The 14,859-nt window shown below is 34.8% G+C and overlaps 1 protein-coding gene across 2 annotated transcripts; it reads right to left on the bottom strand.

Moving 5' to 3' along the window:
• Positions 1-5,166: 5,166 nt before the first annotated feature.
• Positions 5,167-10,070, bottom strand: LOC110940718 (homeobox protein knotted-1-like LET12). Of its 2 annotated transcripts, none has more exons than XM_022182278.2 (6): positions 9,394-9,999; positions 6,503-6,623; positions 6,219-6,406; positions 5,900-6,031; positions 5,680-5,816; positions 5,167-5,589 (listed from the first exon to the last, which is right to left on the bottom strand). In XM_022182278.2, exons 1-6 carry the CDS (start codon positions 9,997-9,999, stop codon positions 5,580-5,582), a joined length of 1,194 nt encoding a protein of 397 aa, XP_022037970.1. In that variant the 3' UTR covers positions 5,167-5,579. The 2 variants fall into 2 exon arrangements, with proteins under 2 accessions (XP_022037970.1, XP_022037969.1); XM_022182277.2 differs by having other exon boundaries at positions 5,178-5,592; positions 9,394-10,070.
• Between the last annotated feature and the right edge of the window lie 4,789 nt (positions 10,071-14,859).

Genomic DNA, 14,859 nt, shown 5'->3' with positions numbered 1-14,859 from the left:
GAATTCATCCCATTTAGCAGGTAATGCAGTTGTCAATTTCAATATGTGTTCATCAGTTGACATTTTAATACCCGTTCTCCACAAATTGTCTGTTAGAACTTTAAATCGTGCTTCCATCCCATTCAATGTTTCATCCTTTTGACATATGAAAAGTTCAAAACTTTTAACCCAAATGTCCGTACTCACATTCCTATAATTGGTATCCACAGTTCTCATATACCAATTATTCAGGCTTTCAAGCTTATTATTTTCTTGTTCATCAAAAATCATTTCTGTCATCGTTCGAATACACTCGACAAATCTTTGTTCTTAAAAGCGAAACTGATCAAAACCACAAAAGCGGACCAACTTGTGTTCAAATAAGCGAACCAGAAATGAACACACAAGCGAACCACAAAGTATTATTTGGAGCGGACTGAGATGATCAAATAAGCGGACCTAGAGTGTACTCTGGAGCGAACCAAAAATGTACTTATGAGCGAACCACACAACAATTTGGAGCGAACCAGATTCAATTCTGTGCAAATGAGCGAACCTATACACAAAATGTCCTTAAACGCGAACCACTTGAGCGAACCTAGGTGTAATTTTGGAGCGGATCTACTAAAATGTGTCCGAATAAGCGAACCTAACTCGGTCACAAAAGCGAATCTACTCAAAAGTCCGAAAAAGCGAACCTATGTTCGAAGCTGTTTTGACCCATTTTTAGTCCATAATTTGGTCCGAAACTTTCAAGGGTTTGTCTATGTCCAATAATACACAATCTGTGAAATTTTGGTTCAATTTTGACCGGTAAAACTCCCTGAACTGATAAAAGAAGGTGTAGAAATCAGAATTTTCGAGCGAAAACGAGCTAAACGGTAAGAACTCTTCAACCGAGCTCTGATACCACTTGTAGGACCGTTTTGAGACCTGACGAGTCGTTCAGAAGAGTGCTTAGACAGAATCAGAGGCGGAATTCATTGATTCAGTCTTCGTAAAGCTTGATTTCACTACTTAACGTCTCCTTTATTGATTATATAACAAATATACAAGATTCTGGAGACAAACGGGCAGAGCTGCGCCGTTTCACACACACAAACTGTTATTAGAACCGCTCATATGACACACATATATATAGGCACCATGGTTCGCTTATATGGACATGTCCATATAAGCGGACCACTCATCATGTCACATAAGCGAACCACCTAAGTGACAGATAAGCGAACCTATGTATAAAGTGACTAATAAGCGGACCACTTTATATACCCTATAAGCGAACCTACCAAATACAAGATTTCTCGTTTTCCGTTCACAATACAATCAGCCCTACCCTAAGACTCGAACGAAGATGTAGTCGACAGACAACTGCACCAACAAGGTTTGATGGGCTTGTACCAATTGATTTTTGGGCTTTGTAATTTAAACAAAAACAAACGCAAAAAATATGTTTACCATTGTCACGAATACCTGACCTCTTTGTAAATGGAGAGGGAGCTTTCCACCATACCAACACCTCTTTGTAAATAGAGAGGGAGCTTTCCACCATACCAACATACTATTTTGATTTCATTCCCCCTAACTTAAATATTTATATACATACTAGCAGTGTTTTTTTTTTAAACTTTGAGGCCCTTTTTAAATGGTGGCCCAAAGTCAATGCTTGGGTTTACTTACCTTTGAGCCGGCCCTCTAGCTCACTTATTCTCTTGATATCAACGATCTTGGATCAAAACTATGAGATGTGTTTAGAGTTAAGATCACTAAAGAATTATATGAAATCTATAGTTTTTAGAAATGGGTATTTAAAAAAAAGCAATAGTATGAAATCTATACTTTTTAGAAATGGGTACTTATAAAAAGCAATAAAATAATGTTCGAAATACGTATGGCAAAATTAGCACGGGTGCACCACGATGGTTGCCTACTCAAACTATGCTTTGTTTCCAAGCATAAAAAAAAGATGTTGGGTTTGTTTGGTTTGACAATAACTAGCATAGTCGACGCACGATTGATCTCAAACTACACCAACCACCATCGTCTCAATTGTTCACCATTTTTCGCACGTGCATAACGTGCCCTCTTTTTGTCCATCTCCGTCTTTTTTTCTTCTTTGTTTGATCATTGTCGAATTTGAATTGTAACGTGTAAATGTTTATGTATGTATAGATGTTTGCACTAACCCAAACCGTGCATAGTGGACATACCAAAACAAGATTGTACCATGAAATTGTAAAGCAACTCCAATTAAAATTGAAATTATTACTTTTTTTAATGCTAGGCATGCAACACATTGTTGACACATCGTTGTGTCGTTGGTAAAAAAAGATTGGAGCTTGTAATTCTTTTAGTAGTGCATCATGGTCCCAATCGATTTTATCTTTAAGGTCGGAATCCAATTAAACATAAAGCTTTCCCCAATAATTGCGTTAAAGTATAGATTCACTTTAATTTTATCATATGATAATAATAAATAGAATTCAAATTAAGTGAAGATAAAAGAGTGGGTATTTTAGAAAAATGAAATTTAAAATATAAATAAACTAGGTTAGTTCCCCGTATGTTACACAGGTTAAACAATTTAAACTATATAATAAATATTTCTTGTAAATGCAAATCAAAGACGGAGACATTTATATATATTTGATAAATAATGAAACTAATAATAATAGTAAAAAATCTCATACATGTGTACAGAGTCGTCTGTAAGAATTCATGTACCGTGTTTGAGCTTGAAAAAATATGTTCTTTCGTAATGTTTTAATATTATTATTTAATTTTAAAATAAAATGGATATTGGGCTCAGTAAGAGCATGTTTGGTTATGTTGTTTGAAACAACTTATAGATTTATTGGGGTTTTGGAAAAGTTAGTATGGAGTGTCTTATTGACTTATTGGTTTTTTCCTCTCACATACACCCATATTGTCAAACATCATTTTGTAGATTATGACTTTTCAAAAAGCCAATAAGTCAATAAATTTTTTCAGAAAGCTTAGCCAAACATGCCCTAAAGCTAATGCCAATGGGTATTGGGCTCACTAAGAGCATGTTTGGTATGCAATTTTAAAAAAATTAACATAGATATTGGGTTTTTTTTTTTTAATAAAAACACGTGCCCCTCAAAATCACAGACCCTGTGCGGTGGTCCTCCCCGCACACCCTTATCACCGCCCATGCATGTGTATACTCATTTAAGTAATCGATATACATTTGATGATATCCTATATTTTTTGTATTCAATTAACATTTTTCTATTTAGTATTATTTGCAATTATTAACATTTTTCTAAATGTATATATAGAGTATGGATGTTACTGAATTTTTGAAGAATAATTTTTAATTTTGACATATATATTCAAACTTATAATTATATAATGTAGTCATGAATTTTAATAAAATCCAAAAAAACGTGAAACCTTTTTCAAATTTCAATAAAAGGGTTATAATTATCAGATAAACATTTTTCTATTTAATATTATCTACAAATTAGAAGATAAATTATTAGAAAATAAATATGAAAGAAAGGCGGGAAAACCCAAAAATAGGTGCATCCAATAAATAACACGTGTCACACATTGGTTTATATGTATAGATAATGACAAAACTAAAATTTCAAAATGGTAGGGCATGATGTGTGACAAGAAAAGATTAATAATATTGCCATATTAAATGTAGGATTAAGATTCAAACCAAGAAATTAGAGACGTTGAGGATGTAAAGTGAAAATATATTTATTTTACTGTGGGTGTGACATGTTATAATCATAAACTATAATAGTTTTTAAACTTTTCCTTTTTGAAAAAAAAAAAAAAAAAGTCCGCCGATTCACATTTTTAGTGTTTAGTGTTTGTTCACTATCTTAAATTACAATAAAATGTCGGACGATATTATCACCCTAACACTTCATGGGCATGTCTACTATTTCACAAACAAAAAACAAAAACACAAAAACTAAAAAAAAAAAAAAGAAAAAAAAGTAAAACGAAAGAAAGAAGAAAATTCTTGCTTTAATCTCTAAATTTTAAAGTCCTAAAAGATTTTTTCGTGGTAGGGTTCTGTCATAATATTTGGTTTCAGTTCTTCAATATGTGTATTAGGAGTGTCACAAATCCTTCAAATTTACAGCCATCATTCATTGATTTACAAAGATATACAATTAAGTTAACTGTTGTATTACTTGATCAGAAATAATAATCACAAAATTACCTTCTTAGATTAGATATCTCAATATATAGAATTCATATTACCATCAATGTTTCATGTTTCAATTAAGTTATAGTACATTTTACTTGGTACCATCCTAGATTTGTTTGTGGTAGAGAAATGTACACATTAAAGTTATATAGTGAAACTCCATATTGACTATAATCCAGCTAATACTTTTTCCTTGAAAATCATGACTTTAGAAGTCAATTGTGAAAACTTGTGATTGTTTAAGCTTATCCTAAATTTGGTGTTTAGCTTCGTTTGTTGGATTCAATGAGCTTGATAAACATGTTCTTTCTTAAAATTAGAATTTATACACGCACGCACACGCACGCGCACACACACATCTATTAGCATGTAACCAGGTACTAGATAACCCAAGATTTTTCCAAATATTCAGTTGATGTGTTGCATTTGTGCGATTTTTTTTTCTTGATTTCACATGTATTAATATTTCTCAATATTTTGTCAATACAAATTATGGTGATTCCGCATCGAGGGGTTTGTTTGTGGTTTATGCTAATGTTAAATCCAGTAATGATCGTACGTTATCAAAGACCTAAGCAAATAACTTCTATTACAAAAAAGGCCTCAATTTTAGGATTCGCTGCCCATGGCATTATAGCCTAGTGACATCTTGGGGGTGAGATAAGACTTAGGGACCGTTAGGTCCTGTGTTTGATTCCCACAAGGTGGTTTTTCTCAGATTTATTGGGTTTCCTCCTAAATTGGTATATAAACATTATTGCCTAGTGGAGATGGATATGATCGGGTGGTTCCGTTCGTCGCACGATGATACTTCAGTGGTTTGTCAGTGATCCAAATTTTTCGTTCAAAAAAAAATTAGGATTCACTTTAAGCCCTGGAAAAGGTTGAGCGGATCTTGGGCGTGACAGTGTTGACGAATAAACAATTCACTTATATGATGTTTAACTTCAAATATGTTAGAGATCCCGTAAAAAGGGTGGCTACCGAGAGGGTCCCAAGATTTGATCCGTTTAAGCAAAGTCTTGCAATATCAATACACAAACACATCATGTTGGCCAGCTCGATAGTATAACCAACTAAGACCATGTGGTTTGCTATACATACAAAAAACTGTAACAGTTCTAAGCCACCCTACCCAACCCAATGAAAAGCCTTTTAAATTACTAAATTTCAAAATAGAATACAAGTGCTGATAGTTGTTCTAAGTGTCTGCATACCTTCAAGAACAAGTCACTGAAGCTTTGAATCGTTTGGTCAAGACCTGCCTCGTTTACTTGCATACTAACTCACATCAATATATTTCACTTCACTCTTACAGCATAACTGCATTTTGTCTAGAGTTGAAATGGTCATGCGACGTGTTTTCTTGTGTCAGATAGACACAAAGCGTTCCTTGGCCGTTTCACCTAGCACTACTTTTAACAAAAAAAGATTAGGTTTCTTACATTGTAATTGTGTGCGCGTGCTTGTGTGTGGTGGTGGGGGTGGGGGTAGTGGCTCACCTCTTGCGTTTGCTCTTGGCGGAGGTTGAGGATGACGGATTACTGTGCCAGTTCCTTTTTCTTTGGTTGATGAACCAGTTGTTAATCTGCTTTAGTTGTAATCCGGTTTCTTGTACCAATCTTGCTTTGTCTTCCTCCTGATGAAGTCAACATACATTTAAGCTTTGACTTTTGACGGTCAATCATAAGCAAGCCAGAAGACGATTAGTATGAAGCTTACCGTAGGGTAAGGCCACTTGGAATGGGATTGCCACCAGGCTTTGAGGAGGGAGGTGGTATCTCCGGGTAATTTTCCAGCTCTTCGTTTACGTAGAATTTCCTCTCTGATATCCACAATTTTCTCCTTATACCCCTAATTAATATATAATAAAAGAATCATTCAAGGGGTGATGCGGTGGTAATCGCCTGATTCTCTAACATGTCGCTTTACTTGGTCCCACTGGTTAGCTAGCTAGCTAGCAGTGGGACCCGTGAATTTTATCAAACGGCTTCTCATGGTCACCAAAAATAAATTCAGATAGACCAACTCATAAGCTTACCTGCTTTAGCTCATGCTTGAGTTCCTGCCTAACACGTTCCATTAAAGAACGTTCGCTTTCAGTTGGAAGACCAAACCCCATGCTGTCTGAAACATCTAAACCTCCATCAAACATGTTAGCATCACTGTCTACTTGTTCTTCATCGTCATCAGACATTGTTGCGCCTGTACCCTCACCAGGTGCTACACCTGTTTATACACAACATACGTTGAACAAAAATATATATAGACAATTCGTAATCAGTTTTTTTTTTTTAAGAAAGATAATGAAATAAGTGGGATTACCTGTTAAGCTTTGTAAAGATTGTTCTAGCTCCCAGCAAGCCATGACTGCTTCCATCGCATGGACACGAACATGTTGCTGCAATTGTTCTTTAAACGAAGACAGAAGAACAACATAGTGTGCCTAACAGAAAAAAAGTAAATTATAAAAAAATGACAAAAATAATAAAAGTAAAAGCATATGATAGGATATTTGGAAGGCGAGGAACGAGAAGACGTTCAATAATCTTTACATTAACTTTAACCGGACAACGGATCTTATCAAAGAGAATACGTTTTTTTTTATTACGAGTAGATCAAAATATGCTAATCTTAATTGGGACAGATGGCGTGTGTTTAATATCAGTGATGTAATATTGTAACTTCAGGTTCCAGTTGCTTGCTGGCCCGGTTTTCTATTTTTTAATAGAATTTACGCTGTTAAAATATATGTATATATATATGATAGGATATAGTGTGATGAGATCAAAGATTCTAGAAATCAAGTTATAGACAAAAGATGATTTACAAGAGAGAGACAGGCATTCCCAAACAAGAGGAAAGTTGAAACAAAAAAAATATATATATAAAACTAGCTTGGAGGGGACTCCACAAATAATTACACCTTTGGAATAATAGTATCACATCAATCAAAAGTATTTAGTGAAATATATGCATATCATATAGAGCAAGTACCCTGAGTAAAAGTGTTCACAATTAGACCCTCATTGCCCCCATGGGCCACTTTAGCCCACTAAATGAAGAAAAAGATTCACAACAAGCCTAATGTCAATCCTTAAAGCAACAGAACCCTTTACCCCAACAAACTTATACTCTTTTGGAGCAACTAATGATTATCTTCACTTATCAGATTTAATCAAGAGGAAACTTGTAAAGAGCAATTTTCATGATTTGAATGAATGATCAGTCTATTTTAAACAGATTTTACCAAATATATATATTTATACAATAGATATAATATTTATATATACATAGAGAGAGAGAGAGAGAGAGAGAGAGAGTAGTAAAGAATAAGCATTTATAGCATAGGCAATTGGGCATGTAATCAGATTGTTGGGATAATTTTTAAAATATAATTGTTGTCTGGGGCAGAATGGAACATAACAAAAATGGTTAAATAGGTACATATTGCTCATTCCACTCATCAATGTTGATATTATGAGTCAGAAGAAATCTAGATCTCAGTTAAATTAAAGGGTCCTAATAATTTCACATCCTAAAATCTTAATTTCACACCCTGTATATGGGCCGTATAATGTTATACGGCCTGTATAGAATAATTCAACATGACAAATATTTGGCCGTATAATGTTATATGGCTCGGATAATGTTATACAGCTCGTATACATAGAGAAAATATTAGGCCGTATAAAATTCTATACGGCTCGTATAACATTATATGAGTTTGGGGCGTATAACATTATATGGGTCGTATAACATTCTATACGGGCCGTATAGTGTTATATGGTCCGTATACATGGACAAAAAACATTCCCTGATATTTTTTTTGTGCAACAATCAGTTATAGAGCCCGTATAACTCTATACAGGCTGCATACATGTAGAGGTGTGGGAATAGTGAGAACGAAATTAAAAGGGGGTTTGGTGGCATATAATAATTGTTCAGTAAAGAAAATATCTTGAGGTGCTTAAAAGCCGAAATTTTGTTATGATGATACCTCCAAAAACTTTCCAGTTTATTGGAACAATATCCCCAGCATGTAAAATAGACCATAATGGAAACAGATTCTGAAAACTGTTGCAAGGATTTCATCATAATTCTACAGGAGTTGGAACATTCTGATTCACATAAATAAAAAAAAAAAAAAATATCATCTCTAATAATTAATTAATTCAATTGAGGAACCAACAAATAGTCTCCCAACAGGTCATTCTATATGTCTCCAAAACACAAACTACATATACCTAGGGGAATAAATATCTTCTGAAGGCAGGCAGGCAGGTCACAAGAAACAACAGAAGCATTGGGAACTATGCTTCTACCATTTCATAAACAAACAAACAAACAATCAATTTTCTTTCACTTTAGTAAAAGCAATCCAGAAAGTACCACTGCCCTTTTACTCTATATATCAAATTGTATTTTTCTAACAGCACTTTTACATTTTTAGCACAAATACATCATACATACAACTTTCTGTAGACATGCAGCTATATCTACAATCCCTAGATCAAAAATTGCAATTGGTTAGAGATGAGATTGATCGGTGTTGTAAAAATCGCAACTAGGTGATTAATCGCTAGTCGGACCTATTCGGCCGACCAAAAATCGGCGATTCCGGCAAAAAAACCTGTATATTCCTGCCAAAACCTCTAAATTCCGGCCAGTTTCCAACTAAACCATGCGAATTCCAACGATTAATCTTGTATACTTAAAAAAATGAGTTGAGTAAGAGTTAAAACCTAGCTACTTAAAATATTTACCTATAAAAATGTGTATATGTATACATAGAACTGAAAATTACATATAAAAAACCGGATCCGAGTAATCCCAAGTAGTCGCTAGTCCCCACCTCACTAGCCGACTAACGAGTTCTCGAACCTTGGTACTGATAGCATACCGCATAGTAGCGATACCAAAATTTAGCTAAAACCAAAATCGAATACCGTACCGTATATACCGTTATAAGTCACAAACCGGTATCATATAGCACGGTTACCGATTCCGATTCCGATTTAAACTAAATTCAAAACCGAACACCGTATTCGATACGGAATTTCTCAATCCCTAGATGAGAAAAGGTAGAATTCCATTCACCCTAGTTTAATAATATAATCACAATTACATAACAACAAACAACTAACAGATATATTATATCATCTGAATCAATTATTAGTTATATATAGAATATGTAAAAAGTTGAAAGGAGTTACCATAAACTGATTGAGGTCTTTATCATCAAGAGGCTGACTATGATTACCGAAAACAGAGTACTTATCAATAACCTGCTGAGACTGAGCCAGCTGCGCATCAATCCGGGGCAACTGATCCACTGGAGTCGCAATTCGCAAACAGGAAACATGCGCGGATAACAACTGATCATACATCGGATGCGCCAATATATCCGCCTTACACTTGGCAAACTCCCAATCACCTTCATTTCCATTATTACCATCACTCTGTTGTCTCAATTTCATATCATTGTTATCATCCGAAACAAACATCTGTTCGCGGTTAGGCCTCGGAGACTGCAGCCAGTGGTTGTTGGAGTTGGAAGAATCGGAATTTGTGGTTTGAAGGTGGAGGAAGCTGCCGCCGGGGTAGTGGTGGTGGTTGTGTTGCCGGAGAATTGCGCTGTTTAGCCATGTTGGAGGAGACTGTGAGGTTTTGGGACCGGCGGCTTCTGGAGAAGAAGACGACTGGCCCAGGCTGTGGTGGTCGGACGACATGAAAACGTCGACGTTTGAGGTCAACTGCTGTTGTTGATCGGTGTAGTGTTGAAGAGCCATCTCGTGAGAGATGTTATCGTGGAACGCCATGAGAGAGAGACAGAGAGAGAGAGAAAGAGGAGAGAGAAGAAGAAGAGGGAGGAGGTAAGGAAGGCATAGATTGTTCCAATTTATTTGTATTCACACGCAGATGAAGACAACAATAGTACAAAAGCGATATTATCTATGAAAACTATTTTTTTATTTTCAAGGAAATATTTTACCTTTTTTTATAATATTTTTAGCAATTTGTTTGAAAAATATTAAAAAATGGGATTGATTATACTTTTTTTTAATTGAGTAAATGCAATATTTGATTTCCTTCCATTATTTCGAAATTTCTTCATATTGTCTATTTTTATTTGTGACATGATGGTAACATGACGCCGGTATAAGGTTGGTATAATACTATTACAATTACAATAATAGGATATCGTTTGGTTTATATGTAGGATCGAATACAGACCCGAACGAGTCGATCAAAAGAGTTTATACTCAATACGAAAGGTGGAATCAATCGTATCAAGTTCAATTCAGCACACAATTCACTTTTAACTGTCTATTTATTGATTCTGGAACGTTTACAATTCAGTAGACACTTCGACAGAGCTTCGCCGTCGGAAAACTCTATACTAATTCCGCTCTAAATGGCACCTAACATTAGGTATTTATAGAATACGTGATTCCGCTTGAAACATGTTCAAGCGAAACCTGATTTCGCTCCAAACAAGTTCAAGCGAAATCAACATGTAAGCTTCAAACGGAATTTTAAAACATCTGATTTCGCTTGAAATGACCTAGTGTCATTTCAAGCGGAATTACCTCTAATTCACACTTTCTTGATTTCCGAGCCCTGATCTATCTAGTTCTATACAAGACTCGATACAAGACAAAGTCGACAGATGAATGCACCAACAGACTCCCCCTCAGATGTTGACGAGTCTTAAGTGTCGAGTCTTCGGTTGTCAAACCTTCAGTCTTTTATCAGTCTGCTTGCTCTTTTTCAAAGATCTTCCATTGTAAGCATCCTCTATCTTTCTCTCTCTTTATCTCTATCTTTTACCAGAATCAGACACTAGCTCTAACCACTTCCACTTGAAGTCTTCAGACTCCCCCTCTCAATCTGCTGGGATCGCAGTCTGGAAATCACTATCTTCAGGTATTGAACCTATCATTTCCTGCACAAACTCTACCAAACACATAAGTTTCTCAAAGTTTAAAGATTTAAAATTTAGAAACCATTTGCAAGAAACATTCAAAATGATTTATTCTCTGAAAACCACTTGAAAAATACATTCATTTTCACACATTCTTTATCCAAACCTGTTCATCAAATTTAGCACTTGGAATTTTGAAATCAGCTTTTCTAAATCAGTTGTCGAAAATCTTTTTGAATTTTCAAAATATGAAAACATAAATGCAAAAATAGAATTTAAATGTAGAAATGAAATATTTACAAACAATATTTTTGTGAGTTTGTGTAAGAGAATCATATCAGTTTTTGAGACAAATCACCAACACCGTTAAGCTTTAAACATTTTCAGTTCTAAACAATTCACCTATATTGTCAGTATACTAGTCCTCTTAAATTTTCACTCAAAGTTCAACTGTTTCAAGATACGATATTAATATTTTAGATACTTAAACTCATTCGAGTGTCCCATCACTTGAATATACTCCCGTATCCAAATCCCAATATTCAGTCTTACAGGTGAGTATACCTAGATGATATTTGTAAGGGGTTAGATGCGAAACCGTGAGAGCTCAGGTCAGAACTTCCGTTCAGCAGAGAGATGACGGTTCCACTTTAGGTGTGTCCCCTTTAGAGGATCCTTTCTTCAACAGCATATGATTTAGCATTTTGCAAAGTTTTATCATTTTTATGCTGAGGGCGGCGCTATGTTTCAAGCAAAAGCAGAAAGTATTATGCGGGGACTAGGCCATTGCTTCCGCAAAATCAGAAGTCCCGGGATAATACCCCAGATATCATTGAGTATAAAGACCTAGTATCTCAGAAAGAGGGACCTTTCAAACAAGATTTCGGGGGTTACCCATATATCCAAGAAATGTTCCCCACGAGATAAGCAAGTTTGATATTTAGATTTATATCTCGAAAACAATTTACTAAATTTGTAAAAACCTACTGACACATCCGCAGCGAGATTGTTTATCACATTTAAACATTCCATATCTTTAGCGTGTTGTGATAGTCTACTGATGTATTATCATTTCCTCTTTTTCACAACAAAACTCATTTTTAAATTTTTAGATGTTTTTGGCTTTTTCAAGTTTTCTAATGTTTTTCGATTTTCTGAAATTCTTACTCCCCCCTAAAATTCAAAAACATTTAATGAAATTGAAAACAAACTGCACAAGAAAAAGACAACATGATGTGAATCGCTTCAATTCTCCATCCACTTGGCATAAACAATCAGAACTCCCCCTTACAACAAATTATTTTCCCATCATGATTTCAAAACACTTAAGTTTGTTTTAATCAAAATGGTTTTTCCAGAAAATTAGTTTTGTTGATTTTACCACTTGTAGGAAATGGGGATCAAATCATCACATTGTTTACCAATTCTTTTGAATGATAGTTAAATTAAGTTCAATTTAATGACCTTGATTAACCACTTGTAAGCATAAATACCCAATACTAGTAAAAATGCTTTTCAACCAATTACCATCTGTTGGTTGAATTCACAAGATACCGATTCCTACTCCACACTTACCATCCTAGGAGTTCTGGCAATTCCAGCAGTATGACTTGCCAAAATTTTAAAAATTAAAAAAAAACATTTTCAAATAATGATGCCGATTCATGCTCCGCGATTACCAACTTGGGAGCTCCGGCAAGTCAGGTTTTTTACTCTTTGAAAAATATATCCACCCAAGCCTGACCTTCCTTGGGTGAAACAATCTCTTCTCCATCGTTACTTTCAACAGACTTGTGAACACTCTTTTTGGAAGCATAAAATTCTTTGATTCCTTTGGCTTTACCATTAACCATTTTTCCAAAAATGTGTTTCACATTTCCGTTGAAAGCCTTTTCAACATCCAATTTCTTCTTTTCAGAATAAAATTGATTTGAAATTTCAACTTTCCCAATTTTAGATTTCAAATTTTCAGCTTTCAGTGGTGGAAAATTTTCATCATCCACTGGTGGAACTTGCTTCTCCTCTTTGACAACAACATTTGGCTCCTCTGATTTTATGGAATCAGATTCATCACCAGAACTGTCTCTTGATTTCTTAACAACCCATTTTTGGTTGTTAAGTTTTTCCTTCTTTTTGAAAACATTTTTCGAACATTCACCAACCTCAAAAGTTGAATTTTCAAAAACTTTAAGTTTGTTCGTTGGTGGTTCAGTTTTCTCAACAATCTTTTCTTTCAGTTTATCAGAAACTTCCTATTTTGGTTTGAATGTTTTCAGACAATTCCTAGCAATGTGACCAGCAGTTTTGCACTGAAAACAGGTTCTCGTTTCTATCTTCTTTTGAGCAACACTCTTCTTCAATTCTTCTTGCTTCTTGGCAAGGAATTCTTGGTTTGTTTGCTTCCTGAATGCTTGCTCTTTTTCAGCTTCTGATGATTTTCCTGAAACAAACACAGTTTTTGGTTTATAACCTTTTTCATTTTTATAATTTTTCGGTTGATTAAATCCAAGACCTTTCTTTTTGAAATTACCATTATGGTTTGGTTTCTTTTGAAAACTATAACCATAATTATAACCCATTTTCTTGTTTATTCTTTGTTGATCTCTTGAAGTGTATTGTTTAGGTTTTCCAAAAAGATTTAAATCTTTTATTTCAGAAATATTAATTTCTGTAATTTTGAAAACCTTTTTAATCATTTCAACTCTAACACTTCTTATTGGAAAAATCTCATCAGAATATAATTTGTCAGAATCTTTCAAAGTATATGCTACTTTGACTGGTTCGTCATTCAAATTAGATTTTGATAGCAAAAACTCTTATAATAAACTCGTTTGTCCTTTTTGACTATTGACTGTGACGTGTCGGACTCAGATTTTGACTCCGATTTGGACTCCGACTTTGACTCCTCTGTATCATCTTTATCTAACACCTGATCGACCACACTTTTTATCAACTTGGACTCATGATCAGTGTCGGACGATGTGAACGTAACATCAATATTTTCTGGCAGATTATCTGACGACCCAGACTCCCACTGTAAGTTTGTTGCCTTTTTGACTCTTTCAGAATTTGGATTTCGAGGAGAATATCCATTTTCGACTGGGGGTGGACATCTATTGTAGACAACACTTGGTTTCTTACCAGAAATTTCCACTTCAACATCTTCTTTTGTTTCGGACTTCTTCTCTTCCGAAGTCTTCTCTTCCTCAAAAGTCTTCATTCCTTCCACAATTGGATAAATCCTGTCAACGACAAAAGTAGAACATGAGTAACTTTTTAATAAATTGTTAACTCTTTCAGTTTCAATTCTCTATGTTGCCAACTTCAATTCAAGTTCAGCACACTTCTCTGTGTAGTAGTTGACATCGTCAAGCTGTCTCATGTAAGCTCCTTTGAGTGTATTCATTGCTACAGCTTGTTTACTGCTTAACTCGTTGTACTTATTCATCTCTCTGTTTAAGGTATCATATGATTCTTTCAGCCTTTTTATGTTGTGGAGCAATTCATTGTTTTGCTTTATCAGGGAATCACAATTCACATTTTTCAGAAACCTTGACTGCATCAACATCTGTTTTAATTACAAATTCTGGAACTTCTTTGACAACTCTCACTTGGACTTCTTCTTCAACTTCTTTCTTTTTCTCAGCTTCACCACTTAAACGTTTTCTTACCTTTTCTGCCCAATAGTCATCAGTATAATCATTAATAACTTGAGCAACAAAAGCTTTAGCGTTTAAAATCTCTTTAGCCATGA

The sequence above is a fragment of the Helianthus annuus genome, chromosome 5 (genome assembly GCF_002127325.2).
Source record: "Helianthus annuus cultivar XRQ/B chromosome 5, HanXRQr2.0-SUNRISE, whole genome shotgun sequence".
NCBI lineage: Eukaryota > Viridiplantae > Streptophyta > Magnoliopsida > Asterales > Asteraceae > Helianthus > Helianthus annuus.
Note: the sequence above shows the minus strand (reverse complement) of the source record. Positions and strands in the feature narration are given on the sequence as shown.

Bases quoted from the DNA above. Each gene is read 5' to 3' on its own strand.
- LOC110940718 (XM_022182277.2), bottom strand. From the start codon at position 9,999: ATGGCGTTCCACGATAACATCTCTCACGAGATGGCTCTTCAACACTAC. The intron at 6,624-9,393 runs GTAACTCCTTTC...TTTTTCTGTTAG, and splicing joins AAGACCTCAATCAGTTTATG to GCACACTATGTTGTTCTTCT. The intron at 5,817-5,899 runs GTAAGCTTCATA...TGACTTCATCAG, and splicing joins CCAAGTGGCCTTACCCTACG to GAGGAAGACAAAGCAAGATT.